This window comes from Scatophagus argus, chromosome 2, assembly GCF_020382885.2.
Source record: "Scatophagus argus isolate fScaArg1 chromosome 2, fScaArg1.pri, whole genome shotgun sequence".
Classification (NCBI taxonomy): domain Eukaryota; kingdom Metazoa; phylum Chordata; class Actinopteri; family Scatophagidae; genus Scatophagus; species Scatophagus argus.
This window is the reverse complement of record NC_058494.1, coordinates 12573902-12601858: the sequence shown is the minus strand read 5'-3', so window position 1 is coordinate 12601858 and position 27957 is coordinate 12573902. Positions and strand designations below refer to the sequence as shown.

At 40.2% G+C, this 27957-nt stretch overlaps 2 protein-coding genes and 1 long non-coding RNA gene across 6 annotated transcripts in view; all 3 read left to right on the top strand.

The window, feature by feature from the left end:
• The window catches only part of LOC124070406 (alpha-1,6-mannosylglycoprotein 6-beta-N-acetylglucosaminyltransferase B-like), a 100391-nt gene extending 88620 nt beyond the window's left edge, over nt 1-11771 (top strand). For 3 of the 4 annotated variants that reach the window (XM_046410306.1, XM_046410314.1, XM_046410299.1), the window contains 8 exons: nt 458-588; nt 1354-1359; nt 3800-3958; nt 4175-4321; nt 4865-4981; nt 7979-8053; nt 9489-9772; nt 10786-11771. In XM_046410306.1, the coding sequence (XP_046266262.1) occupies nt 458-588; nt 1354-1359; nt 3800-3958; nt 4175-4321; nt 4865-4981; nt 7979-8053; nt 9489-9772; nt 10786-10984 (1118 nt within the window). In that variant the 3' untranslated portion in view covers nt 10985-11771. The remainder of the gene's footprint in view (nt 1-457; nt 589-1353; nt 1360-3799; nt 3959-4174; nt 4322-4864; nt 4982-7978; nt 8054-9488; nt 9773-10785) is intronic. The other variant, XM_046410323.1, reaches the window with a different exon arrangement.
• An 8579-nt stretch (nt 11772-20350) lies between these two features.
• Nucleotides 20351-21718, top strand: LOC124053692. Its single transcript, XR_006842206.1, has 3 exons — nt 20351-20703; nt 21430-21526; nt 21695-21718. It is a non-coding gene; the product is annotated as an uncharacterized LOC124053692 (long non-coding RNA).
• Nucleotides 21719-21754: 36 nt separating this feature from the next.
• LOC124070398 lies at nt 21755-25062 on the top strand. The gene is made up of 9 exons (XM_046410286.1): nt 21755-21849; nt 22116-22167; nt 22201-22273; nt 22516-22652; nt 22736-22829; nt 22946-23278; nt 23506-23677; nt 23762-23889; nt 24022-25062. The coding sequence occupies exons 4-9, from the start codon at nt 22516-22518 to the stop codon at nt 24340-24342; spliced, it is 1185 nt and encodes a 394-aa protein (XP_046266242.1). The 5' UTR covers nt 21755-21849; nt 22116-22167; nt 22201-22273; the 3' UTR covers nt 24343-25062.
• Nucleotides 25063-27957: the final 2895 nt, after the last annotated feature.

The following is a 27957-nucleotide window of genomic DNA, read 5'->3' as shown; positions in this document are numbered from 1 at the left end:
AGAGCAGTAGGAACCATGATTTCGATCCTTTATTTAGTATGAAATTGAATACTGCCAAAAATCTGAATCACACTGTGAGGATGCAGTAAAAACTTTGGAAAGGTAATTCCACAAGAGAAAAACAACTGTATAATCACGAATACAGTTTGTCTTTATTATGTAAACTTAAATTCAGTACCATTTCAGCACACCTTGATATCGCAAAACCATCTCACATAGCTGACAACAGTTGGCTTTATGGCAAATTATTACTTATAATAATTAGAACTGTTTATAATACTTAGAGAGCCAATCATCACTCTGACTTTGTATATCAACTGAAGCAAACAAGGACTCTTTTTCTATCTGTCTCTCACTCACAATGAAACTCTCTCTCTTTTTGTGTAATGTTCTCTCTCTCTTTCTTCCTCTCTTTACTAAAATCCTCCCTTTGCTTACTACACACACACACATCCAGCTCACACACCAGACAACTCATTCATGGGCTTCGTTTCGGAGGAGCTGAATGAGACGGAGAAGAGGAGTATCCAGCAGAACAAAGTCAACAACATGGCCGTGGTGTACGGCAAGGAGGCCAGCATGTGGAAGGTAGCAGTACAGCAAATACACACACATATTTAATCATGTTCACATGCGAGTGTGTTCATGCACACATCCCAGTATGTGTACTGTAATGCATGGATGCACATGTTTTACACCTGTATGCATACACATAAACCGTCTCACAAACATTTGTATGTGAAGGTTTCCCTGCATGTTGCTCTGTTAAGTTGGATGGAGACGAGTTCAGGTTAAACTCTGAATTCTTCATGCAGAATTCTCTGTCAACAGCGACACATGCAGAATCTCTCAAACAATACCCCACAACAATATACTGCAGAGTTAACAGAAAAATCCAATGAAAAGATCCATTTTGCACACCCTGCTGTTTGCACCATTACAGCTCAGCTTCATGTGGCTGTATATACACAATTGTAAAGCTTTAATTTACGGGCATTTTCCTCTGAGCAGCTGTCTGCTTGTTCCCCTGTCTACTGCAGAGGGACACAGTTGTGCCTCCATTGTTAAAATCATACAAAAATTGCGCCTATTACTTTCCACCCTGTGTCTGCACAATGCCCTGGATTCCTCTACAGTTGTGTCTTGTGAAAGAGACAGGCGCCGAACAGAAACGAGGGGCTCTGAAAGTACAATACTGCAATTTGCAAAAGCCTGACGAACAGGCAGAAAATGTCAGCTCTGTCTTCTTTGTTTTCCCTATTGTTTTCTTTCTGCAGTTTAATCTGATTTTGTTCTTTTTCTCTCTTTCTCTCTTCCATTCTCTTGCAATGTAACTGGCTGGATGCATGTTAGCTTCAGGTAAGAACCTGTTAATTTATTTCACCACTTATTCCTGTTCTGTTCATCTCACAGCCCATATGAATGTACAAGAAAGTTTCTATGAGCTTTTAACATGTCTGGGAATACACACAAACATTACAAACAAAGCTGTTGTCGGGGTTGGATGCAAAGAAGTGGTTTATGACAAGCTACTTGTCACAAAATCGCAAGTACACTCAAATGCATGGCAGCATTGAGCTTTATCTGTAACCGATCCTTTTATCCTCTCATTTGTCAGAAGGCACGAGTGCTGGTCAGGCACCCGGTCATTTGAAGGATGTTAAGTTCTGGTTGCAACATGACAGTTCAGTTTCTTATAACTGAAATATTTGGGAGCAGCTTTGCTAATGTGGCTAAGAACAATGTTGGTCTTCTTTAGTGGCTCTCACCTTATTTATAGCTATCATTTCATCATTTTGTTGCTTCATCTACTACAAATCAGAAAAAGACTTTGCCATCCTCTGTCTGCAATCAAGGACCTGTTTTTTCCAATGCTAACAAGACTCTGGTGCCAATCTACCATCTTTTCCTTTGTGTGACATGCTATAACGGAAAGCTTGACAGGCAGCAACAGTAAAGAGCTTGAAGCTGAGCGAGAATGCTTTCTTTATGTAAGTGTACATCACAAGAATAAAGGTGAGGGATTAAAAAACAAACAAACAGCACACTAGAACATCCTTATCACCAGTCCTAATTCAGGGTTGAGGGAGTTAACACGGACATGCAGAGAGAGCAAGAGAAAGAGCTGCAAGTGCAGGTTATGGAATCTGCACTCTTCCAAGCATGTGTTTCTCCTTCCGCTAATTCATGTTGTCTGCTGCACTTAGCGCTCAAACTAATCTCCTAATTGGCTGGGAATAATCCTCGCAGAGGAAGCTATTGATCACTACAGCCTCCAATTATGGCTGCCAGGGCCCACACCACAGTACAGGGATATACAGTAAGCTGTTTAACACCAGAGGGCTGGTCAATACTCAGACCCAGGGTTGTGCTCTGTTCAGTTCACAATTCAGTTGAACTGATGCTGGTTTGTTTCTGTTTTACCAGCCATCATGCTCAACCTTTACTTGTGCCCCTGATTCTCTTACACTGAAACTTAAAGCTAATATTCCTTAGAAATATAACAGAAGATGAATGCACAGCAAAGTAAGTGCAGGGAACTCCTTTATCACACTTCTCACACCCATACAAGCCCCATTATCTTAATTTTGTAAGGAAGATACCTAGCTGGGGGCGGCACGGTGGTGCAGTGGTTAGCACTGTCGCCTCATAGCAAGAGGGTTCCAGGTTCGAATCCCGGTCTGGGCCCTTCTATGTGGAGTTTGCATGTTCTCCCTGTGCCTGCGTGGGTTTTCTCCGGGTACTCCGGCTTCCTCCCACAATACCAAAAACATGCACATTAGGTTAATTGGCTACTCTAAATTGCCCCTAGGTGTGAGTGTGAGAGTGTGTGGTTGTTTGTCTTTGTGTGTTGGCCCTGCGATTAACTGGCGACCAGTCCAGGGTGTACCCCGCCTCTCGACCGTAGTCAGCTGGGATAGGCTCCAGCTCCCCCGCGGCTCTGACGGATAAGCGGTATAGAAAATGGATGGATGGATGGATACCTAGCTGCTGAAATCTTTCTTTTTCTGTTCAAAAATCATATTTTTCCTTTCAGTAAATAACCCGATGGCTTTGTGAATAAATCATAGTCTTTTACTTTTAATTCCAAGGCTTTCAAACCAGATTCTTCAATTCAGGGTCAGTTTTAATCAATTAGTAATTAAACCTCTAACTTGGAAGGGCAGTAAGGTAAAGATTAAGCATTGTACAGCTGTCCAAGGTGTATCTAATAGCTGTCTTGCACATAGAAGTAGTAGAGACAGTGGTTCTGGGATGAAACGGAGATCATTTTGTAATGTTTACATGTATTTTTTGTGCATTTGTTTGACAACAGAAAAAATGGGGCTAAATTTTGATTTTTGACATATAGCAATAGAATAGAAGTAAAAATGTAGAGCAGGAGGTAAGAGAACAGAAGTTTAACCTGATGAGACATACTGTGAGAAATCCAGTAGTATCTGTTCCATTTCTTGCACTGTAGTTTTGTTATTTTCCAGGTAAACAAGGGGGGAAAATCTCCTGTGATTTCCTGTTGTGTCTGCAGAAATTTTTTTGAAACATCCTTGAAAACACTATTGTACACACAAGTTGTGTTTATATGTAAATGGTGTTTTTATATGATCTTTCCAGTATTTACGATTTTGAAGGAAACAGAGATGCTGACACCAAAAAACATAAAGCTATGCACTCAGAGATAGAGAGATAGAGACTTAAATCATATTCTTCTCTACGCAGTTCTTTTCTGACACACTCCCTCCTCTCTTCAACCTCTGCACTCGATATCACCAACACATCTTTCCTACCCATCCTCTCCCAGCAGGGTAAGGAAGGTTTCCTGCAGATTCTCCACAGGTACATGGAGGTCCACGGCACAGTGTATTATGAGACCCAGAGACCGCCAGAGGTCCCGGCCTTCGTGAAGAACCACGGCCTGCTGCCTCAGCATGAGCTGCAGCAACTGCTGCGCAAGGCCAAGGCAAGACACTGAAGACAATATTACATATACCCATCGTTTATCTGCTGAATTCTCCCCACCAGTTTCATTCTGTGTGAGATTTTGACTCTGTCTCTTTCCTTTTAGAAGACCCACTTCTCCAGACACAACACATTACGATAACTGATCTGAATATACGTTGAAGTTAACTACCATAGTTACAAAATGACAGTCCTGGTTTTTTTTTTTTCCTTCTAGCTGTTCATTGGATTTGGTTTCCCTTACGAAGGCCCAGCACCTCTGGAGGCGATAGCCAATGGCTGCATCTTCCTGCAGCCTAAGTTTCATCCACCTCACAGCTCCCTCAATCACGAGTTCTTCAGAGGCAAGCCCACTTCCAGAGAAGTAAGCTCATTATTGTGCATCATTCCCCACCATCATTCACTGATGAGAGTATTTTGGCTACTGCAGTTTTCACCACCAGCCAAGTTAGTTTATCCATCAGTAGACCCTTTGAAAGAACTGGTCCAAACTGTAAGTGCAGACAGCACTTGTGCTTGATGAGAGGCTGGAACAAAGCATTCCTCGAGCAACATGATCTATGTGGCTACTAATGATTGTGAACAGAACTTTCAAGAAATTCTTGTAGTGTAGTTTTTTATGGGCCTGAGGGGAGAATCTTTAAAATGGTGCTCTAAACGTATCATATCAAAGAGAGAAGTAGAGTAGAGAAACTTTGCAAGTTGTGCCATGACATAGGTTTCAACATGGATTATGATGTGCATACAACCGAATACTGAAAGTTATTTCTGAACAAAGACAGCATTCTCATCATTGTGAGGAAAAGCTCAAGTTGGTGTAAATCAACAAAAACCCTGTAACCTGTGTAAGACGTTTGCCTTTGACATATAGATCTCTTGCTGTATGGTCTGCATGTGTTTTCTGCAGGTGTCCTCTCAGCACCCGTATGCCGAACAGTACATCGGCAGACCTCATGTCATGACAGTGGACTACAACAACTCCCTGGAGTTTGACTCTGCCATCAGGGAAATCATGAGGACCAAGGTACTCTAACTCACTGTGATTCACAGGAATAAAGACAAGACTTGACACTGTGTAAAAGTACTTCTTATTGTATCCGATGCAGCTAAGCTGAAATAATCTTAATAATCTTAAATTGAAATAGAAAAGTCTGTTTTCTGTTCTTCTGTTTTCTGTTTTTTTTTCTTTTTTTTTGCCTCTAACATCTGGGAGTGGTGATGAAGTCACAGTAAAGTTCTGGACCTCTTGTCGCTGTGAGCTGAGATAGAAGGTTTTTAAACACTGATATAAAAGCTCAGTAGATTCATTCACATTGGAGTTTTGCCAGCATGTTGGTAGCAGTCTGATATTGTGAAATGTTGAATTTTTCCACACAGATAGTGTAGGCTGATAGAGAATATGAGGATGCCAGGAACTGCCAAGAGTGGGAGGCAGGTTAATTAAAGAGTCAGCCGAAGAGATTAAATCTTTCTGGAAATCACAGTGAAGGAGGAGAAACTGGAAAAGAATATGGAGAGATGAACATTCAGACAGACAAACAGAAAGATTGAGAGGGAATCTGAGGCCCAGATCGACTATATGTCTGTGCAGTTACGAAAGCTTTGTGTTTTCATTAAATGTGAAGGCTGATGTGCCAATCAGGTTTAATTTGCACTGGAAAATAGCCACAGCATAAACCTTTTACATCTCAAAAGTATTGTTTACAAATGTTGCAGGTCCATCGAGTGCATGAAATTGCCACTTTGAATGGGAGATTAAGCAGTGGATCACCGTTCTGTGCACAGCTTGTCTAGAGAAAGCATTATCTCAGGCGATGCACCTACACATGAATGAATATTGCAGAAAAAAAGTGCCTCTTGTCATTACAAGCACAAAGATAACAGGAGATTCATTCACAGCCCTTTGTTGTCCTTTTGCTCTTCTTTAAGTTATTTTTTTAGATCTGACAAAGCTCTATTTACAGAAGAAGTCTATTTAAGAAGTCTTGCTCATTGCATATGATACTTCACATGAGTTATGACATGGCTTTAGCATTATTTCATTCTATTTTATCCATCTTGTTAATTCTATATTGTATTTCATTGTGTGATCGAGCCACAGTAAAGCTCCTGCATGAGGGGCGCTGGGGGATCAGGAAGACAGCTGTCTGCATGATCCTTTAAACGTTCTGTAATAGTTTGTGGCTTCAGCAGATTAGAAAGTAGTGTGCATGGAGATTAGAGGAAAGGTGTTTCTGTCATGTGTGTGTTTGTCTGTGTGTGTGTGTGTGCGTGCGTGTGTGTGTGTCTCCTCTCTGCATCTCATTTGTGTTATCAGACAAGCTACAGTTCAGCAGCACTGGCTGACTGCTCTGTCTCCGTCTGCACTGTCACACCACTGAGAGAGAGCTGATGGACCCCTTCACCCTTCACTGGAGGCACAATGCCCCGGCAAACACACACACACACACACATATACACACAAAGTGAGATAATATTCGTCTTTTGCATCTATCCAAACACATAAACACAATTGGAGAGTCCCCGAAACTGTACAGATCAGAGCCTTACCCACACAGTACAGCCATTAACTTCAAGATACACACACACACACACACACACACACAGTGTGTGGCAGAGGCTCATGTTCAGTCATGCAGGACAAAGCAATCTCTGGCTGGCTGACAAATCCTCATGTTCCACTAAATCCTTTCTTCGTCTCTTTCTTGCCTTCTGTCTCACCCTTGGTTTTGTTATCCTCTTTCCTTCTTCTGTTCCTCCTTTCTGTCTCTTTATTTTTCATTGTCTGTTCTTCAGTTTCCCTCCATCCCTCCAGCCTGTCATTTGTACAATTAATGGTTGTTATTGGCTTTGTTTTATACTAACAAGTGAAACTTATTTTCCAAACCACATATGAAAAAGTTTGATAGTTAATTTTTTTTGTTTGTTTGTTTTGAGAAAGTGCAATTTAGTTTTTGATTTAAGTTTTGTCAATTTTTTTTTTTTAATGAATTAGTCCCCAAGGTCACTCCTCTGAATGAGAACGTGCTCTGAGCCACTTTGCCTGGTTAAGCAAAGCTAAATGAGAGACGTGACAGAGAGTAACGGAGGGACTACATGCAGTCGATCGTTACCACAGGAAGCTTGTGTGTCCACGTTTACTTTCTGCTCCAGCTTACAAAGCAGATTAACATACAGCTTTGATCAGATTTGCGGCGTGCATAACTTTTTTAAATTGCACCACCTCTGCGTACTTGCTTCTCAGTGGTTTTCACTTGAAATAGGCCAAGTCTGATTTCACACATGGTTGAGCATTAGACTGCTTTGATTTCAGATTGGAAATGCAATTTAGTGAGTCGAGTATCATTTAGAAAGGCAGGTCTTTTGCCTTAGGGTGTAAAGACAAGCCACTTCCATCTCTCTGAAGACTGATGTCAGCCTTTAAAGGTGGGGCAAGGTCTTCTCATTTGTGACACTTTTATAACATTATATTTTAACCATATAGCAAAGTTTTATTTAACATTATGACAGAGTGTGGAAGATTTCTGTATAGGATATCAACATTATGAAGCCGATTTTAAAATCAGATAATTTAATTTGTTTTAATCCTGCCATTGCAGTTGCAACATGTTACATTCATCCAGTGTGTCAGACAGTTTGTTAGCGTGTTTCGAACATGCTGGTATTAGCGAGAAGCACAAAAGAATCTACGTATAGTGTTTCTAGCTCATTTCTAATTAGCCCAATCAAAATTGTGCTTAAGATATAAAGCCGGCGCAGCACAGCAAGGGATGATCTATTGGTATGCAAATAAAGCCTAATGAGTTTCCAAGCGGGGACACACTGTGATTAGGCTTCACAGAAATGTGACAATAGAAACATTCATCTGTTGAAATTAATAAGAAAAGAGACAATTTAATGCAATTAGTGTGAACAACGAAGTGACAGCAAAAGGTAGACTTTGATGTGTTTTTAAAAAAATGTGGAAAATAATATGGAAAGCACACAGTGAGGACAGTGTTTGTGCGTTTCTGGTTTTCAGGTTGAGCCGTATCTGCCTTATGAGTACACCTGCGAGGGGATGCTGGAGAGAGTCCATTCCTACATACAGCATCAGGTGAGCACCAGTTTATGTGAGGACAGGCATACACACAGCACTGGACACAACACACATGTGCAGAGACTCTCTCTCTCTCTCTCTCTCTCTCAGCTGCTTGTCTTCCCTCTCTCATGCATACTGGACTTCCTTTTCACCAGCTCTTAACTCCCCACTCTACTCAATATTTCATCATTGTGTGATTTCAACACCCAGAACACTGTGTATCTCTGCTTGTGTATGTGTGAGTGTGATTAATTTACATGCTAACTCTCATTACAAACCACATATATGTCCTCTGGCTGCTAATGAAGAGGAATGAGAGAGGAGGAAGAGCAGAAGTGCAGACATGATGGTGATGAAGGACTGGGATGAAGGAGAGATTTTTTTCATGATCCCATATGAGATGTCAGATAAACTGCAGAGCTGGTCTGAGCGATGTGCACAAAATTTCATATTATGCTTCAATTATTTTGACAGGTCTTGCGATGAGTAACACTTTTAGTGGGAGCTGTAATTTTTGCATGTCATTTTCATCAAAAAAAAAAAAAAAAAAAAAAAATATATATATATATATATATAAATGTTGATGATGTGATTTCTGCTGGGGTGTGTACTAAACAAGTGTTTTCTGTGGGTGAGTGGAGAGCTTGATTTGTAGGCCGGAGCATTTCTGTAGCACCCCAATGTTTCATTTATCATGGTATGTTGTGACACTTTACGGTCATCAAAAACTTGAAGCTCCTGCGATTTGGATTTGGCACTGGGCCATGTTGCAGTTTTGATAATGTTTCACTTAATTGGTTGATCGCCTCCATTCGTGCAGCAGCCGGTGTGGACACATGTACTACGGCATTTATACTGTAAGACAAACACGAGTAACTAGATCTCTGTTTACCAAAAGATTTAACGTAAGTCAACATTTGTGCTTTCTTCACTGTTTATGTGTCACTTATTCTACTGTCCTAAAGAAAACCTGAGTGTGAAAACTAAACATGCATTAGTGATTGTGATGTGCCTGTAGGAGCTCAGCCAAGTTAGCGCTGTCTTTCAATCATCAAGTCCATCTTTAAATAATACTCAGGTTCATACTGGTCATATAGAGATCCCTTCTTAAAGAGATTTAAAAAAAAATCCACAATCTCATTTTCTGCAGAAAATATGTATTCCAGAGTTTAGCTGAAGCTAAAATGACATTTCAGAAGTCTCAGTTAGTCATAGTATTGAGGATCTTCCACAGGTCTTATCAAGATAAAGTTCCGTCTTTGTGTTACTGTCCCTCTGCCACAGCTCAGAAAGAGAGAAAAACAAAACTGTTTCAGTGTGCATGAAAAAATGTGAACTTCTCCTTTAATATCTCCTTTACATTACTACTCTGTATACGAACACAATGAAAATCCATTCTTCTTCTAGCACATTATATGACTGCACAAACCACCATATCTTTCACCTCCAGGACTTCTGCGCCCCAGAGGCTTCCTTCATTCCCGCCAACCTCTCCAGACTGGGGTCTTCTGGTGGCAGCAGGATTACAGGACCTCTGTTTGTGCCCCTGCCCAATTCCACAGCTCTTGGCTGGGCATCCAATATGACAGCTCCCCCCGTCTGGCCTCCTCTCAGCTCCCTCAGGCTGATGGTATCTCAAGAAGGCCAGTCCTGTGTGGAGGCATGCCATTCAGCTGCTTTCATCTGTGAGCCTGCTCACTTCCGCTTCATCAACAACAAGGAGGCTCTGCACGGGTGAGTCACCCTGAAGTTACATCCAGCAGACTTACACGGGGTCTGTAGAGCTGAAAGCTGCATTAGAAAGTTTAGTCCCAACAAGCAGGTGCACCACTCCTTTAGTTTACCATGAAGCAAGAAGACTGATGATTTCTGCCTCTAAATACGTCATGTGTCGTTTTTTTGTCATGCTCACAACAATCACGATGATGACGATGATGGCTGTCTCATTTTCTCTCCAACAAATCTCTCAAACAAACAAGTAATTTTTGGATGTTTTTTCAGCTTGAAGCACAAAAATCACAATCACAAGGCGTCTGTATTTAGAAGGCTCCCAGTGTTTACTCTTCATCCATGCTTTTCTGCACTGCCTGGCTGAATAATTTCTATTATACTAGTTGACATTTAGACCAAGTGAAGCCAGATCTCACCAGATATTTAGTCAGTTTACTGTACCAGCTCCAGGAAGTTGAACAAGAAACTTTCACATGCTGAACTTCTTTTGGAGCTCTGAGACTAGAAACCTGCTGGTGTTCGATTCTCTCCTCCAAACATCCCCTTTCTGACTGCTATCGCTTTTCAGCTCTTATTCTTTGCTCGTTTCATCCTCCAAGTATCTTATGTGTTCAATGCTTTTCTCCGTCTGTCTCGGTTTACAGTGCTGCTCTCCTTCTGTTCTGTTCTCGTAGATCAGGTCTGTTCTCTGACAGTTATCTGTCTCATGGTGACATCTCATACCTGCCTCGCACTTAACTCTTTCTCCCTAAATTTTGTTTTACTCCTTATGAATTGGCATCTGTTTTGTGATGAAATGTTGTCCTTTTCCTCTCTGTATTTTCCATTTATTTTAAGATTTTACCAGTTCTACTTTCTTGCAGCTTGTCACAAATAAAGAAAAAATTTCTTTCATTACTTCTAATTTCTAAGTTTATTGTCTTCTGAAGAATATCTTCCCCTGAATAAAGCCAGTGCTGTTTACTGCTTTACTTTATGTCGTATACAGACCCCTGCTCCTCTGTTTCACCCCTCAGGTTGGAGGTGCAGTGTGATGTGGTAGACTCTGAGATGAACCACATCCTTCCAGCCTTCTCTGTGGTGCGGCGAGAGTGCGGCCTCCAGCGGGAACCCCTCCTCTTCAGCTGTGCAGGACATTCCCCCAAATACAGGCGTCTTTGCCCCTGCAGGGACTTCCGCCGCGGCCAGGTGGCGCTGTGCAGAGACTGTCTATAATGACGGGAAACGTGAAGGACGGATGCAAAAGAAATAGACACAGATTGGCTGGGTCAACAGCTCACCCAAAAGCCTGAACAGAAACGACTGTGGCAAATTACCTGGTGGTACAGAGAAGCAGTTTCTACCCCAGAGAACAGTAAATGTAGGACGATGAGGAACATGCATGGATTTGAAGAGCTGAAAGTAAGCCCGAATGGTCTGCTTGACTGTAGTTGTTATAGCAGCTGTTGTACTGTAACTTGCTGGAAATAAAAAGCAGTACGTTTTCCTGGAACTGGGCTGCAATGATTGCTGGTGTCATTGCAGTCATGGAGCAAAGACCTTTGTTACCAACAAACTTTCACGTTAACCCTTTGACTACAGAATTATCATTTCCGCAAGATCTTGGCCTGTGATCTGACACACAGCTTCTGACTTTTGAAACTGTCTTACCAAAAATAAGGGTTTAAGTTGGAAAATATACACATGAAGAAGCATGTGACTGCAGAGAAACTCGGTATTGAGACTTCAGTCTACCTTCAAAGATGATGGACAACCAGGTTATCTCCTTTGCTTTTTTCCCCCTTCTCCAATGATGGGCAGAGTCATTTATCAGACTGAACCCGAAGTCTGAGGCAACATCGGTCAATGCAATCATCTCTGTTCACAAAAAGAAAGAAGAGTACAGAGGACAAAGATAAAGGGTACAAGATTATTTTTCAATAAATAAGCCTTTAGAGCTCTAAACTGATTTTTAAAGAGTCCTCCAGGCTTAGTGATGGAAAAAATAAAATAAAAAAATGAGAACAGATCAAAGTGCTGAAGAGGTTTTTAATTTGTGTGTTGTGTTTACTTCCTCCCCTTCTTGTTCCGACACCCATCTGTTCACCCATCAATCCTCCCAACATTCACATTCATCTGGATTTTGATCGGCTCACCTGACTGTAGGCAGAATCTTATGATCTTTCTCACATGGAGCTGACAGCTGCCGCTGGTCGAGGTTGTCGATAAGAAGTGAAGGAGGACAAAAAAGCAGAGAGAAATCAGATTTCAGATGCTCATCATGCAATATTTTACTGTCAACAATGTGATTTTACTTTTTTAAGTTTTAAAATGGTACCAATATCTGCTCTTACATTTTCTTGTATTGCTCATGTCCACAAATAATCCACATGTAGCCAAGTGCAAAAAGTGTACCTCCACTACTCCTGGAGACTGTCCAGCTGCATTCTGGGAAACTGAGGAAATAACACAAAATTTACTGTTTTGATTCTCTCTCAGTGTCGTTTTCAGCCACAGCAGACAGCTATCCCCAGAGAAAAACCAGACAGACAGAGTGACAAACTGGTGAACATAGCAGAACATTTAACAGCTATGGACAAGGTAAATTTTTACACATGGATGCTTTGTAGTGTAAGTTGGAGATGTATTAAGACCATTTGATGCTTTACACATAAGTTATAGAACTTTGAAATTTACCCTTTGACACACACAGGAAGCCAGTGCAGTGATTCAAGCACCAGTATAATGTATTTTCATTGTGTAACTGAGGACTCTGGCAGCAGCATTCTGGATGAGGTGCAGCTATCTGATTGATTTCTTACTGAGGCCTGTAAAGACAGCATTACAATAGTCTAGCTTGCTGAAAATAAGTTTTGGGAAATGTTTTTCTATATTTTGTGTAGACATAAATCTTTTAGTTCTTGCTGCACTACACAGACAAAAGTATTGGAGCACCTGACCATTACACCAACAAGGACTTTATTGGCATTGCATTCTAAATACGTAGAGAGCTTCCACTCTACTGGGAAGGCTTTTCACAAGATTTTGGGGTATTTCTGTGGGAATTTTTTGCCCATTCCTGGAGTAGAGCAATAGTGAGGTCAGGCACTGATGGACAAAAAGGTGTGCTGAAGCATTAAGATTTCCTTCACTGGAAGTACAGGGCCCAGCGCAACCCCTGAAATGCAGCCCCATAAAGAGATTTGTCTGGATACTTTTGTCAATATAGTGTATGTTTTTAGGGTGGTTGTAGGCTAATTTTGTAAATTGTAGGACTGTTGAAATTCAGGTCTGAGGCCATGACTACACCAAGGTTTCTAGCACTTATTCAGTAGTTATGGGACTGTAGTCATGGGGTGTAACTGTTACTGTATGTGGAGCTGCGTGCCACCCACGTAAGTATGGTATGAGACACTATAATATTCCTTAATCTGTGTCAGTAGATTCTGGATGTAAGAGGTCTGAGAATAGACCTCTGAGGAGCTCCATATGATATTTATTCACTCAGATTACCAACTGACGCAAAGTAGTCCCTATTTTCTAGGTATGATTTGAACCAGTTTGATGTCCAGTTTGATGTAACAGAAAGTCCACCATCAGCGTTATTGCTACCTGTCAGTAGCAATAACTTATGGTCAACTGTGTTAAATGCAGCACTGAAATCCAGTCAAACGAAAACCAATTTTTTTAAGCTTTTCAAGTACAGTCTGCCTTGTGGTCGAAATCCAGACTGCAAGGCATTAAAGAATTTTTTTAACACAAAGAAAGTGTGAAGTCGCTGAAAAGCAGCTTTTCTATGATCTTTCCTTGGAAAACAACAACAACAACAAAACAAACAAAAAGAAAATGTGGGTTTCATATGGGCTTGTGGTTGCAAATTACTGAGGCATCCAGAGTTGCATTTTTTGTTTTTGTTTTCTTAAAAAAAGACAACTCTGGATGCCTCTGATTGAAAAGAACATTGACTATACATAGTAGTGCTATTCAGTTAAATACATGCTTAAAGAGCTTGTGGGCAGAATATCAAGACAGCAGGTAGTAGCTGAAAGGTTCAAGTTGCTGCTTAAAGGATTTGATTCCTTTCCCAAGGTCTGACAGTCACACAGTTTTTGAGCAGTTTTCCTTCACAGGATATGAAAAGATCCAGTGTGAATAATAATCTTCCTGTTATTATTCTTGCTGTAGAGAGGACAGCTGGCCACAGCCCTGTTATCTCCCTGCAGGTGAGTCAGTCTTTACCCTTCTTACATGTTTGGTGAGTCCCCAGTCAGAACGGTGTCAGGCTCATCAGGTCGGGAAGTCACCAATAGTTCTTTATGCTGTCTGCCTACATGTGGTTTTGGAGCTTTTTCTTGGGTGCTTGTAAGTTTTAGTCAGCTTTTATGCTAGTGGTGTGGTTAGTTTTCCTAGTTTCAACAAGGTTAGTGTCATCACAGATTTGTTTAGAGACAGTAGAGACACCATGCCTGTTCTGCATTGAGAGTTCAGGTGGTGCTCTGAGCATGGGTGCTTTCTTTTTTAATTTGGTGGGTGGACGACTTTAGTCCTGGCATGATTTGCTTTCGGTCTAGCACCAGTGCTGTGCCAGTAAGACATGTTATTTGGGGAGACTCAGCAGCTACTCCAGACAGACAGACACAGAATTGGCTACCATCTCACACCCATCCCAATACCTAGCTAAAGAGTGAGATATTCCTCTTGGCAGGACATTGTGATTGGAGATGGTTACCATGCTGAGTAGATTCAAGTGTGCAACCCGTCGCCTGCAGCTCTTCATCCAGCAGCTCACTATGACTTCTTCTTCTTTTTCTCCCTTGTTTTTGATGACCTGTCACAGTCAATGTTATCCTCCATAATAAATACCATACATTTCCTGCAACAGGTTCTCCACATTAACAAAATAAGATGTTTGTCCTCACCCTCTGGAACGAGAGGCATTTTCTGATTCTACGTCTAAGAGCTGGTGCCAACGCTGTTTGCTTGCTATCTGCCCTTGAATGCCCTCATTCTCCAAACATAGCTTTGAATCCCCATTCATATATATGACAACCAATGAACCCGACATAACCCGCACTTCCTCTGCAGTTATTTGAACTTATTGAACTATGAATGATCCAGTGATCCCCTTTTTTATGTGATGACAAACACCTTGTGGCATCTCAGGCAGGTTAGCTGTGGTCTCTGGCCCGAGGCTCTCGGTGGATCTGCAGTGGTCAGACATTCTGGTTTGCCCAAGTCAGACCAGATTTATGGCTTCATGTCCTGGTGTCCCACTTCTTTGACATCTCTGTCCTTCTTTTGACCACATGCTCCAAAACCTCTTTTGCTATAGGCTCTTTTCACAATTTGTTACATTTTAACAACAGGACAATGCAAAATGCTTTGTTTTTGTAGAGTCTAATTGCCATCAGGAGTCCAGGAGTTTAGTTTCTAAAACATTCAAAAGTCATTTCAGTTAAGTCATATGAGTTTTTACCATTTAATCTCTCTTCTTTTCTTAAACCAGATTAAATTAATGACAGCTGCAGCAAAGGCTGTTTGTATAATCAATATACAGCTCTTTGATTAATGATTAAATGACAAGCTGTGTGTCACACATATGTATATTTATGTATGTGTATGTGCGTTACAGAAACAGAGCCGCTTTCCATCCGAAACCTGATTTAAGCAGAATTCAATGAATAATAAATCACTAGTGTGAATGGCAGACTAGATTCATCAAAGCCTCATTGACCTCCACTTGCAAGGGGGAAAAAATGTCACCCCATTCACCAGCTCACTGTGATTTCAATTTAACACCAGCAGCAATTCAAATTGCAATGAACACTTTTCTACTCAGCAATTCATCCATCTTCCTGAGTGAAATATTTTACAATGATCATAAAAAAGCACTTATGCCATGTGCAGAGAATTAGTTCTTAGCCAACAGAACAGTTCCACAGTCAAACCCAGGAGCATAATGTGTGACGATGTCACGTGAATTAAAACCTGAGTGCATAATGATTCAACTAAATATGTTTTGGAGGAGAAACAGTACTACATGGATTATGTTTCATGAAGATATCAGACGAAACATTCATGTTTGTTTATCTTGCACTGGTTTTGATTTTATCTTTTCAGTTCTCTAGTATCACCTTATGGCACATGAAGCGGGGTTAAGTTTAGGGAACTAAGACTTGCCAATTAAAGGAATAGTTTTTGTGAAATATGCAAAAATGGATGAGAAAATCGTTGCCACTTTCATATCAGTGAGTTTGTTCATTATGAAGATGGTAACACTCAGCTTAGCTTAGCATAAAGACTGGAAACAGAGAGAAAGAGCTAGTCTGTTCAGTGTTTTTTTTAAAAAAAAAATCTGCCTACCAGCACCTCATAAATTCATACAAGATTTGCTCATGAAGCCTTTCTTGGCTGGAAGCAGCCGCTTCTTAGAGTGAAGTTGCCAGGCAACCAGCAGGACACTTCAGGAAGTTACTGCAAATAAAAATGTAAACAAACATATCAAGGGTTGAGGAAGGATGTGGTCAGGATTGAACATGATTCAACAATGTTCTAAATGTCAACACTGGCTTTTGGCATGATACAGGTCTTGAACATAGGCCTCCACTGAAGAAATGCATGCACCTTCCTGTCTTTTATCTGTACAGTGTGAACCTCACATTACCTTCTGCTTGGCCATGGAAATAAATTATAGATGCTAAATATGAACAGGAATTACAGGGGACGAGCCTTACAGTCTTGGGTTTTGGTATCTGCAGGTTGTGTCTGTGTGAGAGACCTCATATTGAAGATGTAGGCACATGAAAGTGAACCACTGAAGGCAGAGTATAGTTTTATTACATCCATCAGATATTAATTTGAACCTATAAACTAAAAGCTTTCCATTTCTCTCTGAAAGTCTTCATCTGCTCTCAGGGTGACTTTCAAACTTTACACATGGCTGCCTAAAAACCAGATGGGGAATTTTTTTTCAACAGCTGCATTTTCTGCTTTTGTAGAACTCCCATCAGAAAACCACTTGACTTGCCTCTGAAGGACACAGACAGTGTGTGTGTGTGTGTGTGTGTGTGTCTGTGTCTGTGTGAGAAGATACGCTGCACAGCACGAGCCTAAATATTCCCCAAAATGCCTTCAGGCTGCCATTCCAGCAGAATGTTTTTTAGCAGTGAATTTTAACAAGTCAGTTTGACTGAAGGCTCCATCCAGACAGAAAGACGTAAACCAAACACTTAGCAAAGCAAAAGAAACAAACAGCACACAAACAACCTGTCATGAGTGAATTTAAATGTGACTTTAGAGGCAAAAGATCATCCAGCTAGGATCAGCTTTGTCAGGGTAATATCCATTCCGAATAAAGATGGGAAAAAACATATTTTGCATGTCAGTGAATTCATAGTGGGAAAGATGAACACAGAAAATGAGCTGATCAGTGAGGGCGATGCCTAATCAAACCTCCTTCACTGAGAACAGCTCATCTGCCTTCTATTTAAAGGAGGCTCATGTGTGACTAAGACTCTCACTCAACAATTACTCGTGACTCTGCTTTTTATTCTCTGACAGAGAGGAGTGCACAGGCATAATTTTTAATTGTTTGTATTGAGCTCCACCCACATTGATGATGACTCTTCACATGCACATAACATAACACACATAACAGAGCTTATTCTTCCTCCACCCATCTGATCTGAATTCATTGTCGGCTTGAATTTGGTTTTAGTCAAGACGTGTTGGCAGGCTACTGGAGAGGGAACCTGACTTCACTGTGGAGCAGGATCAACACCTACTTTTTTTTTTGAGTCATTTTAAAAGCAAAAATGCCAAACATTTGCTGCTTCTTTATTATGAAGATTGTGCTTTTGCTTTTTTTTGTCCCATATGATACTAAACTATACTAACAGCTTTTGAAACTGTGAGTTTCGGCAGATATTTTAACAGAACAAATGATTAATCAGTTAGAAAAGAAAACGATTGTCAGTTCAACCATCAGTGAAAGGCGAAAGTTGCAGCATTCATATATTTGGTATATGCAACTGTAATCTGCAAAGTAACCAGTAACTCCAGCTTTAAATAGATGTAGTGGATTAAAAGAAAAATATACAGACATAGATGTATGAAGTGTCTCAAAATTATACCTAAGTACAGTACTGAAGTAAAAGTAAAGTTTGTCTGTTCTGTCTAGAGTCCATGTGCATGTCTCCATCTTATTTTTGTTTGTTTCTATGTGGGCGATTGTATCTACAAAGCAGCATTAATGAGCTTATTCTCGGTCCTATTTGGTCTGTCAGCTGTTAAGGAATTTGAATTAGAACCACATCCAAGCACATCATTTATGCTGTTTAAACAATAATTAATCAGTACAGGAACAGATTGATGTACACAGCTGAATAATTACTGAGCCAATGAAGGTAATAAATATATAACTGGCAGGAAACATGTTTGTCACAAATTGCCATTCCTCTGCTTAAGATTGACAAACACGTGTGGACGTGTGGTCACTGTAGCCCGCACACGTGGACGCACACATACAAGACACATGCATACGCTCATTTCACGTCTTTGAGGAATACGATTCAAATTTCAACACACATCCAAGCCCAAATTTTTTCTCTGTTCTTTCTTTCTTTTGTGTGATTTTGTTTTGCAGTTTTCTTTCTAGTTCTCAGAGGTCTATTTTGATGCAGAAGTTCTGCAAACACGCGCCTTGTTTGTTTGTACTTTGTAGCTGCTCCAGTATGCGTGACTCTAATTACCTCTCCCTATGCTTTTTACCTCCACACACTGCTCTGTCCCGTTCAGCCTCCAAAAACACAGCAGTACGTGTGTTTGCATGTACATTTGTGTGTGTTCTCGTTTATAAGTACACGCATAATAATGTAAGCCCTACTGTGTTGATGTCTGGAAGTAAGTGAAAGCTTTTCTGTGAATGTGTGTGTGTGTGCGAGCTCGCCTACAGATGTAGGAGACAAACACTCATCTCTTTGTAGCATTTTCTCATGTTTCCTGGCGCAGATCTTTAATGAAGCTGGCATCCTTTTGAAGCTTAGGAGGAGGAGGAGGAGGAGGATGAATGGATCCAGTGCCTTTAGTCATGTGGTCAGATCCCCGCTGGGCTTTTCACATCAAGGTGGAGTGGGCCTGTTTCCTGTTCGCCTCAGATGTGCAGGCTTTCTCTCCAGAAAGAAATCCCCCCTGATGTGCCAGTACTGACGATTAGCAGGGTTCATACCCAGAGATGAAATGCTGCTGTATATTTATTTATGCAGGTGTGCATGTATGCTGAGGGTCGACGGCCATTGAGAACAACAGAAAGATCTTAGTAGTATGTGAGTTGTGTGTGCGCACGTGTGTCTAACATCTAACACAGTAAGAAGGAGGTTCACCTTTGTTTTGTGGAGAAGAATGGAGGATAAAGAGAAAAAGGGAGGAGAGGAATGGAGGGAAAAATTAAGTAAGAAGGAAAATTAAAGGAGGAGGAAGTGATAAAGTTTGAGAAAATTAGAAGAGGAGGGTAGAAAAAGAAATAAATGAAAGGGAAGAGAAAGAAGAAGAAGAGGGAGTCACAATGGGAGGAGAAGGGAGAAGTTAAAGAGAGGGACAAGAGGAGGAGGAGCAGGACGAGGAGGAGAGGTGGAGATGGGAGCCACGAGAGGTTGACAGCGTCCTCGTCAATAATGCATGAGTAATTGGCTGACTCCTCCTGAGTGCCAACGTGAGCCTGAATAAATAAGGCTGTGTATAAATAAAATAGCCGCTCAAAAAAAGAGCAAGAAATCAATGAGAGATGCCCCAGGTGAGCAGGTGAGAGATGGAAGGAACCCTCTTCCCCCCCCCACTCTTTCTTTACTTCCTTCATTATGAAATAACAAGGTGGGCCGCACGCGGCTCAAAGTGGTGCGTAACAATAAGCCGTACCGATAACACCTCAGGAGCTGTTTGTGTGTGTGTGTGTGTGTGTGTGTGTGTTTGCCTATTTGCATGCATTTGTGCATCCTCGTCCTCTCTCTCTCCTCACACCAGCTCTCCACTGTTACCTCCTCTCTCGTGTTTCTCTCTCAGCTATGCCTCTATTTCTACACTCTTCTTTCCAACTCTGCTTTCATCATTCGCTCCCCTTCTGTACTGGTTTAGGTGAGGCCTACTAAAACTGATAAGGACCCCCTCAGGGAGCTGCAGTAATGAGAGAGAGGCCTGATTCGTGTAGTGATAAAGTGGTACATAAAATACTAGCCAGCATGAATAGTTCCAGCAGCATCTGACTGTTCTGATTAGTTCAGATTTTCCTTGAAATGAACAATGTGCTTAACTTTAAGATGTCACATGCTGACCGCTGTGAACACTGTTGTAGACATAAAATGCATGAAGATATTCTAGCTCCACAAATAGGACAGACTGACATGAAAAAGTCATGTCGACTGCACCAGTTTTCACTTGGACTTGTCTCATTTCTCAGCAAACAAAATTTAACAGGATTAGAATAATCTGAAAGTTGCTGAAGTCACCTAAAAGAAAGCTCATGTGTCAAACTCAGCACCCGCTTGGCACCACATTTTGCTTGGCCCCTAAGAGCTTGCAAAGAATATAATTTGCACAATACAGTTCTACACAGCAAAAGCAGAAGAGTTAAATTTCTGGTGTTGGCAAAATTTAGTTAGGAGTAGAGTTAATTAAACTCTTAACAGAGTCAAATATTTTAAGTTTTACTCTCTGGGGACAAATAGTTGGTGTTAGTATGGAGTGTCAGAACGGAGTGTTTGTGAATTAACTCTGTAAGTGTCAGTGAATGACATTTTACTCTCTTATTTTAAACGATGAACTCCGTACATGGAAATGACTCCTCAGGTGTTAACTCATCAACCCCGCCCCCTCATACATGCTTCGGTAGTAGACTACTAACGTAGTCTTTCATTCTGGGAGCTGCAGATTGAACTTTTCTCCAGCTGAGATGATGTTGTTTGGTAAGTAAATGTGATGAATATGTGTATAACCTTATGTTTAACGTTAATGTGCCTCATTAACTCGCACTCTGTATGCTTTGTGAAGACTCAGTACAGCGCTGTACGCGCACGCCAAGCTAACGCTAACGATTTACTCAGCTATCCGAAATTTAGTTAATGCTAATTCATGCACAATTTCACAGTCAATGTAAATATTGCCGCTAACCATTTCACAGATATTTTATTAAGATTAGTGGGCATTAGCTGCAAATTTGATGTGTGTTAGCGTTAGCTAAACCGTGTTAATTTAGCCTGCCCAGTACCTGTCTAAATAAACGAAAAGCAAGAGTTTCCACCAGCCCGCGACAAAATTGAGATGCTATGGGTTCATATAAGCTTTATTTTAAGGGGAAATACAGGACATTGGCAAAGCTGGCATAGACTAGTGGCGCTAGCAAGACGATGAACAGTTAGCGCTATGTGTTGCCGCCCGCCGGTTCAAGTTAGCTCCTGTACTGCAGCTACACTGCTCTCCTCTGTTTGTTGTACTACACAAAGTATTATATGCATTCTGTAGCAGATAGTAAACATCGCCAGTGTATGACTGCTGACGTAAAACAACTTCTAGTCTCCTGCTGTTGTCTCAAGTTGAAATCTCAGGGGTCACGTTTTGTTGTAGCTACAGCATTCTATCACGTTTTTTGTCATAAATGCGGTGTTGCAATATATATATTATGATTTATACAGAAAATGCTGGCAAAGGTGCAATACGGAGGAGTCCAGAAGTACATCAAAGTTCCACAGAGAAATGAAAACTGTGATTACCTCCAATTTCTTCATGAGGGTTTGTATACACTGATACACCAAATTATCAACATAAATATTGTAAATATTTGAACTGTGCTAAACAATTTCTTTCTGTGTTTTGTCTTCAATAACAAATTAACAAAGGAGAAAAATGGGATGTTGTATCACATGTGCTAAGGTTTTATTTGGCTTTTTTTCCTTCCAGTAACAGAAAAATTTAGTCTGCAAGTGGCTTGAGTACAGATGAGCTCGTCTTAACTGATGAAGCGGACACTGAAGTCGATGCAGACATATTTGATGAGCTGGTTAAGTCTGGTGTCCTGAACTTCAAAGTTATAAGCGGCCGGTGTCCAGTAGCAGGTAAAGATACTAAAGGCATATGTGTATTAGCTAATGTGCTATGCATAACTATTACTATTGGTACATGGCTGATATTCCAGGGCTGGTGTATTTTTCCATAATTTTGAGTCATTAAGATATATTAATATTAATTTTATGAGAATTACTTTTAGATGTTTTTACTAAAGATGCTTATAAATGATTTAATTTGTCATGTTTATTTGTATTCAGCTTTCACTGATTAGTATGTTGTGGTATTTTTTATTTCTCTGTGGACCATTTTGAAGATCTGGACATTCAGATAGTAGCAGATGAATTGTCTTCATCAGTATTGCCTGACCCTTCAGCATCACCTGCTTCTTCAGTTTCGTCTGATTCAACCGTTATCCTAACATCCACAAGAAAGAGGGACTTGAATGAACTGGATCGTGATGAAGCAAGCCAGGTGAACCTTAAAAGCTTTCACAGATGTGTTAGATTTTTAAAATTGCTCAATACTGGTTACTGATCTTGATATTAAATTTAATTAAACAAATGTGATTGCTTCATCTGCCTAAAAAAAGTTGCATGGAAAGTCTTTAGTTACAAGTCTTATGCACTATTTTTCTGCCCACTAAAACTCAAACTAAATGCTAAAACTTTCTGGATAGGTATTATTTGGATAAAATTGCTTTTGTATTTCTCCAGATGGTTGAAAGTGTGCTAAGGTCCAATGCAAAGGGTGAAGAAATTTTTAAAGAGTACGCCAAAACTAAATCACTGTCAGATGCAGTGCGTAGATGCATGGTGAACATTCTGGTTGCAGACATGATTCAGTCACATGGGTAAGAATTTCTGGTCTCTTAATTTTAATCTGAAATTATACTTTGGGCACAGATGTTAATGTTTTGTTGTTGTGTTTTTAAAGAAGGATTCCACCAACTAGTGTGCGGACTAGCTATGCCCTTGGAATTGTGACTCTTTTTCCATACCTGCAGGATCCATACTCTAAAAATGGATATGTGAGTTCCAAATGCCTACATAAAGTCCAAAACTCTATTTTCATGATTTGGCTAGATTTCTCTATCAATTTAACCTTTTTGGGTGCTTGTGTACATGTCTATTTATGTTTAAACAGGAACATTACTATGATCCAGTGGCCAATACTGGCTATCTTGCCTGGAGGCTGAAGACTGTTCAACGCAACACCAACGATGGTTTTCACAGAAGTTCCAGGCCTAATTTTAAGGATAGCCCAACAGCTCAAAGAGAATCTCTGTTAACTGGTGAACAGCTCTTTGGTGAGGAGTGCAGAGAGGCACTGTCTGTCATCAGACACTCAACAGATAATTGTGTCATTAAAGAGAAAATGAGAGCAACATTTGAGTACAGACAGAAGGTGGTTCATGACAAGGATGCAGCATCTTCGGTCTTGGATGTATTCCCTCGTTTCCTTGACATTCCCGGACTGGTGAGGACATTCTGATTTTTAATAGTATGTCAAGAGTTTGAATCGAGGCAACTGGATTCAGAAAAAAATCCATGAATCCAGTTGCCTCGATTTAAACTCTTGGACATAACATGACCTGGATGAATGACTGCATCCAGAGACATTTTTAGTAGTAGTTCAAATATTTGCTGCTCCTCTCCAAGTTAAAGTAATTAACCTGTACATGGGCATTGTGTCTCTGCTTAAAGATTGAACAGGATTTTTCCCTCATGTTTGGCAATGAAGTATCTGGACGGTTTCTTGCAAAATGGTCTTCATATTTCAAGAACAAAGTCATCACAGAATGCCAGAATCTTCCTTCAAATCTTTATGTTGAGGAGCTGCTGACAGCCTTTGACCCTTTGACTGAGAATAAATCTGGTAAGTGTGGTTTGTTTTGGTTTGTTTTCTCTCCAGTTGCCACTTGAGTTTTTGTTCTCTTTTAATACACATTTTGTTTCTAAGGATGGGATGGTGGTATGTCAGCTATCCTGTTGCTGTTACATCTCCTGCCCCCTACATCAAGAGGCCAGAAAAAAATGGCTAAGATGAGCTCAGCGCAAGCAGCAAACCACCTTTTAAGATTTGTTAAGGTATTTACGGTTTGGTTTCTGTATTCACTGAACAACAAAGAAAATACAAAGTTTGAGTTTATTTATATAATTTTAAAGTTAAAAAATATACCACATCTGTTGACTATGTTTAATGTGCCATTCCAACTCCAGGAAGGAGCCAGCATCACTACTTTTCTTGAGAAAGTGGATCAAAGACAGCCCTTCCTCCTTTGCATTGGTCAAGAAAAGAAGACAATCCAAAGGTTCTTCATCATTGTGGACCAGAAGGCAATCCCATGCAAGGCTCAGACATCAGTGGCTGCTTTTGATGAGCTGTTCAAAGCTCACTTCGTCTTCAGTCTCTCCTATGATGAAGCTCTCTGCAGTTTCTACACATTCATTCAAACAACCGTGTACAACATTGACGTTGGAAATGCAAAAGAAACCCCACGGGTCAAGGAACTTAGAGCAAGACTACTGCGAGAGCGCTGATGTGCCATCTGTTTTGACAGGTCAGAAAACAGTTAAAACATTCAAGTATGTTCACATGTTTTGTTTGTAAAGTGCACCACAAAAATTGTTCAGTTCTCTGTCAGCATTTAAAATTTCAGCATGGTTTATATCCTGCCAAGACCTTGCGTTTAAAATGCGGAGAGCAAGGATGTACATCATCTTTTTGTACATACAGTGGCTTCAGAAAGCACGTTAACAATGCTCATAGGCAATTCCATGATTAACAAGTTGATATTAATCAAGACACAGCATCACAAAAACAATTTGAGATAGAAATTTCCAGTGACCAGCCAACAACTTCTCATTCCATGTTGCGGGCCCCACCTGTATCCTCCCACAAGGTGGTTGATAAAAGTGACATCTCATCAATGTGTGGGTCAATTGTTGCACATTTACAAGCTTCTGGTCTTTCTGAAAGCACTGTACAAACAATAGTTTGTTCAATGGAGGAAGTTATTTGTGATGTTCAGAGCCAAGAGATTTGAATTTGGCCCTATAAAAATGAAAACACTTGATGGCTTAGAAGGTGGAGAAGGGTTGAGTCAGTTATTACATATGGACACATCTTCAGATGTTTCAACCACCAACTGGGTGAAAAATTATGGAACTGAGTATCATGTAGATTTGTTCATTTGCACTGGCACATCAAGTGACCTACCGGTTTTCAAAAAGATCTGCAACATTGTAATATATGAACAGCATGATTTTGTAATAGGTTGTGCTGTTAATACAATGTATTTTGATGACCACTTTCATGCATTTTGTGTAGAGGAGAAAAATAATGAACATGATGTCATCTGTGTTGATAAGTTGACTTATTTTAGACCCTTTGATAAACAATACTCTAATGACAGTGAGGTAGCATACATTGTTCCATACTGTTACATGTTTTAAAAGTATATTTTAAAAAGTTAATGTGGTGCAGAGTTTTAAAAATAAATGTTTTAACGTTAACCTGTCCTCTTTTTTTTAATCATAGTTTAGTTGACATGTATCAGATAAAAAAAGTATATTTACACCATACAGTGTAAATTAGATTCAACACTTGTAGTAGTAAACAAACAACACTGAGAAAGTTAATGTCTAACACTATACACTAGAGTTGAGAAAAACTAACACTGGTTAATGCTGGAAAGTGTTGGATTTTGACTCTATGAATAGTGAATAGTAACTCGTTTAGAGTGTTAAGATACCAACACTTCAAAAAGAGTAAAATTAACTCTTTGTGGTGTGGACCCATATAGACACTTTAAAAGTGTTGGAATTAACTCTGATAGAGTTGATTTGGGTATGCTGATTTTGCTGTGTATGCTCCGAAGTCAATACCATAGAGAAACAAATGCAATTAGTATGATAACTTTCAGTTTAGATAAGATATAGCTAGTAAACTGCTACCAGACCTCGAGTTATAAGTCTCAGCAATTATTCATATCATATTCATTTCAGGGTGACTACATGATATTTGGGATGTCCAGTTATGTGGTAATTTGTGTTAGTGTCATACTGTAACCTGCAATAATAACAAAAAAACCCTTAGTTAACAAAAAATAATTCTTGTTACCCCTTTATCACTTCAATTGTTGTGTATAAGTCTGGGTACGTATGTATGTTAAAAAATCTTGAGTGACTGAAAAATTGTGTTGTTTTTGGAAATTAATTAATCCCACAATAACCCAATGGTTCAATAATAAACAAGAGTGTTCTAAGTTGACTTTTTGTTCACCAGTACATACATATCTGTACTGGTTAGTGTACAAATATTTAAGTAATTTTAAGTAATTACTGTGTAATCTAAAGCATTGCTGAACATGACAGTGAAGAAGTGCAGGGAGAGGGCAGCCTTTAAGGTTTATGGAGACTCTATTCAGCACACTTTTGGCTGGTTTTAGGAAAATTAACCCCCCACCCAGCTGTGTCGTTTGATGCACAACTGTGTGGTACACTTCTATACGAATGCACATTCACTGCAATGAAACAGTTCAAAAGCAATAAACGCCACATGAAGCTTTTCCTTATATAAACTGTCGCTGCAGCTAATGGCACTGAAATGTCATCGAAGCAATTTGTTACAGCACAGTCTGAGGAAAAGGATGCCCAGCTGTTGTTAAATGAGCACCTGAGGGTGACATCAAAATATCAAAACAAAATAAAATCCAAATGAAACACAAGGTGAAATAAGTCACCAGCGAGGATTTAGGGAGAATCATTTGCTAATAATTTCTTTCCTATAATGTTGTTTAAAGCAGTGTTGCTATAAAAAGAAGAATAAAAAAGAAGTCAGAAAAACAGAGATAAAGGATGATGAAAGACAGAGAGCCGGTAGAGAGGCTCGCCTTGAGCTTCCCTCTGCCCAGTGTGGGTGCTCAGCAGGTGGGCTGCGGAGAGGAAGAGGCCTCTTTTGAAAAGGACAGCAGGGAGAGTGTCTTTCAACGTTCATCCAATGCTTCCTGTCTGATGCGTCAACCTTGAACGCCCGCCACTTCACACGCTGACCTGATCACACAGCAAGAAAGCAAACAAGCCAGACAGCAAGTAAGCAACAAAGGAAGACGCAAAGACAGAAAGTGGCAATTACCTACAGGGAGTGAAAAAAAGTAAACTGATCTGCTCACAGAGTATTTGCGCATATTCCCACGTAAACAAAGACCATATGCTGAGTTGTACTGATCAAACGTCAGCCTGCAGAGCTGGATGTTAACCTGTGTTTTATGTCAGCCAGGCTCTCTCTCAGCATTCATTATGTGCAGCACGTCCTCCAAAGCTTCATCTTTGATTTTTGGTCCAATTGCAAAATTAAGTAAATTTTTCAAAACATCTCAACATTTCTTTGAACACACAGGCATTTTTTTTTTTTAGAAAGAGATTACCCTAATCATTAATCATCAACGAATACTGGATCTTAGTGTTATCAGGAGTCACGTTTTGCATTCTGTTAATGACTGCTCTGTTCACTTTAATCTAAAACTTTTAGTTTGTCTCCAAACTCTGTGATACATAGAACATTTTAACGTAATGCAAACTGGCAATTTGAGTTAGTCCAGACATAACTTATTTGTTGGTTGTTATGGTAAAGAGTTTGTCCCATTTGCTTTTTCACTGCCAGTCAGTTCAGATTTTACGGACCTGCAGATCCAAGGTACATGTGCAAAGGTGATTTTTGTTGTATTTTTGGTTCATTAGACTTCCTAGACTGTTTTCAGAGCAGACATTTTTGCTTGTCATAGTAGAAATAGGTGTTACTAGTTAACATTAACAATGGCTCTATATATATATTTACGAGCCCTAAGAAACCATGACAGTGAGCCAGCATGCACAGCACCTGGATCCTGACTCTGAAGCAGCTGTGTAGTGCACACACAGGTATTTTCACTTGACCCGTCTGACCTTTTCTCAGGACTGTGTGGGTGTCTACAGACTGACACCTCATATATTTAACTTTATCTAATGGGGTCTGATGGTCTCTGATGATAATTACCAGCTTAGCTCCATCTGTCTGCAACCTAAGCAAAGGCTCTGCCCTCAGGGAGTAGCCATAGCCATATAACCATCGCAAATCAGAAAATGATGAGATTCCATAAACTGGTTTCACAAAAG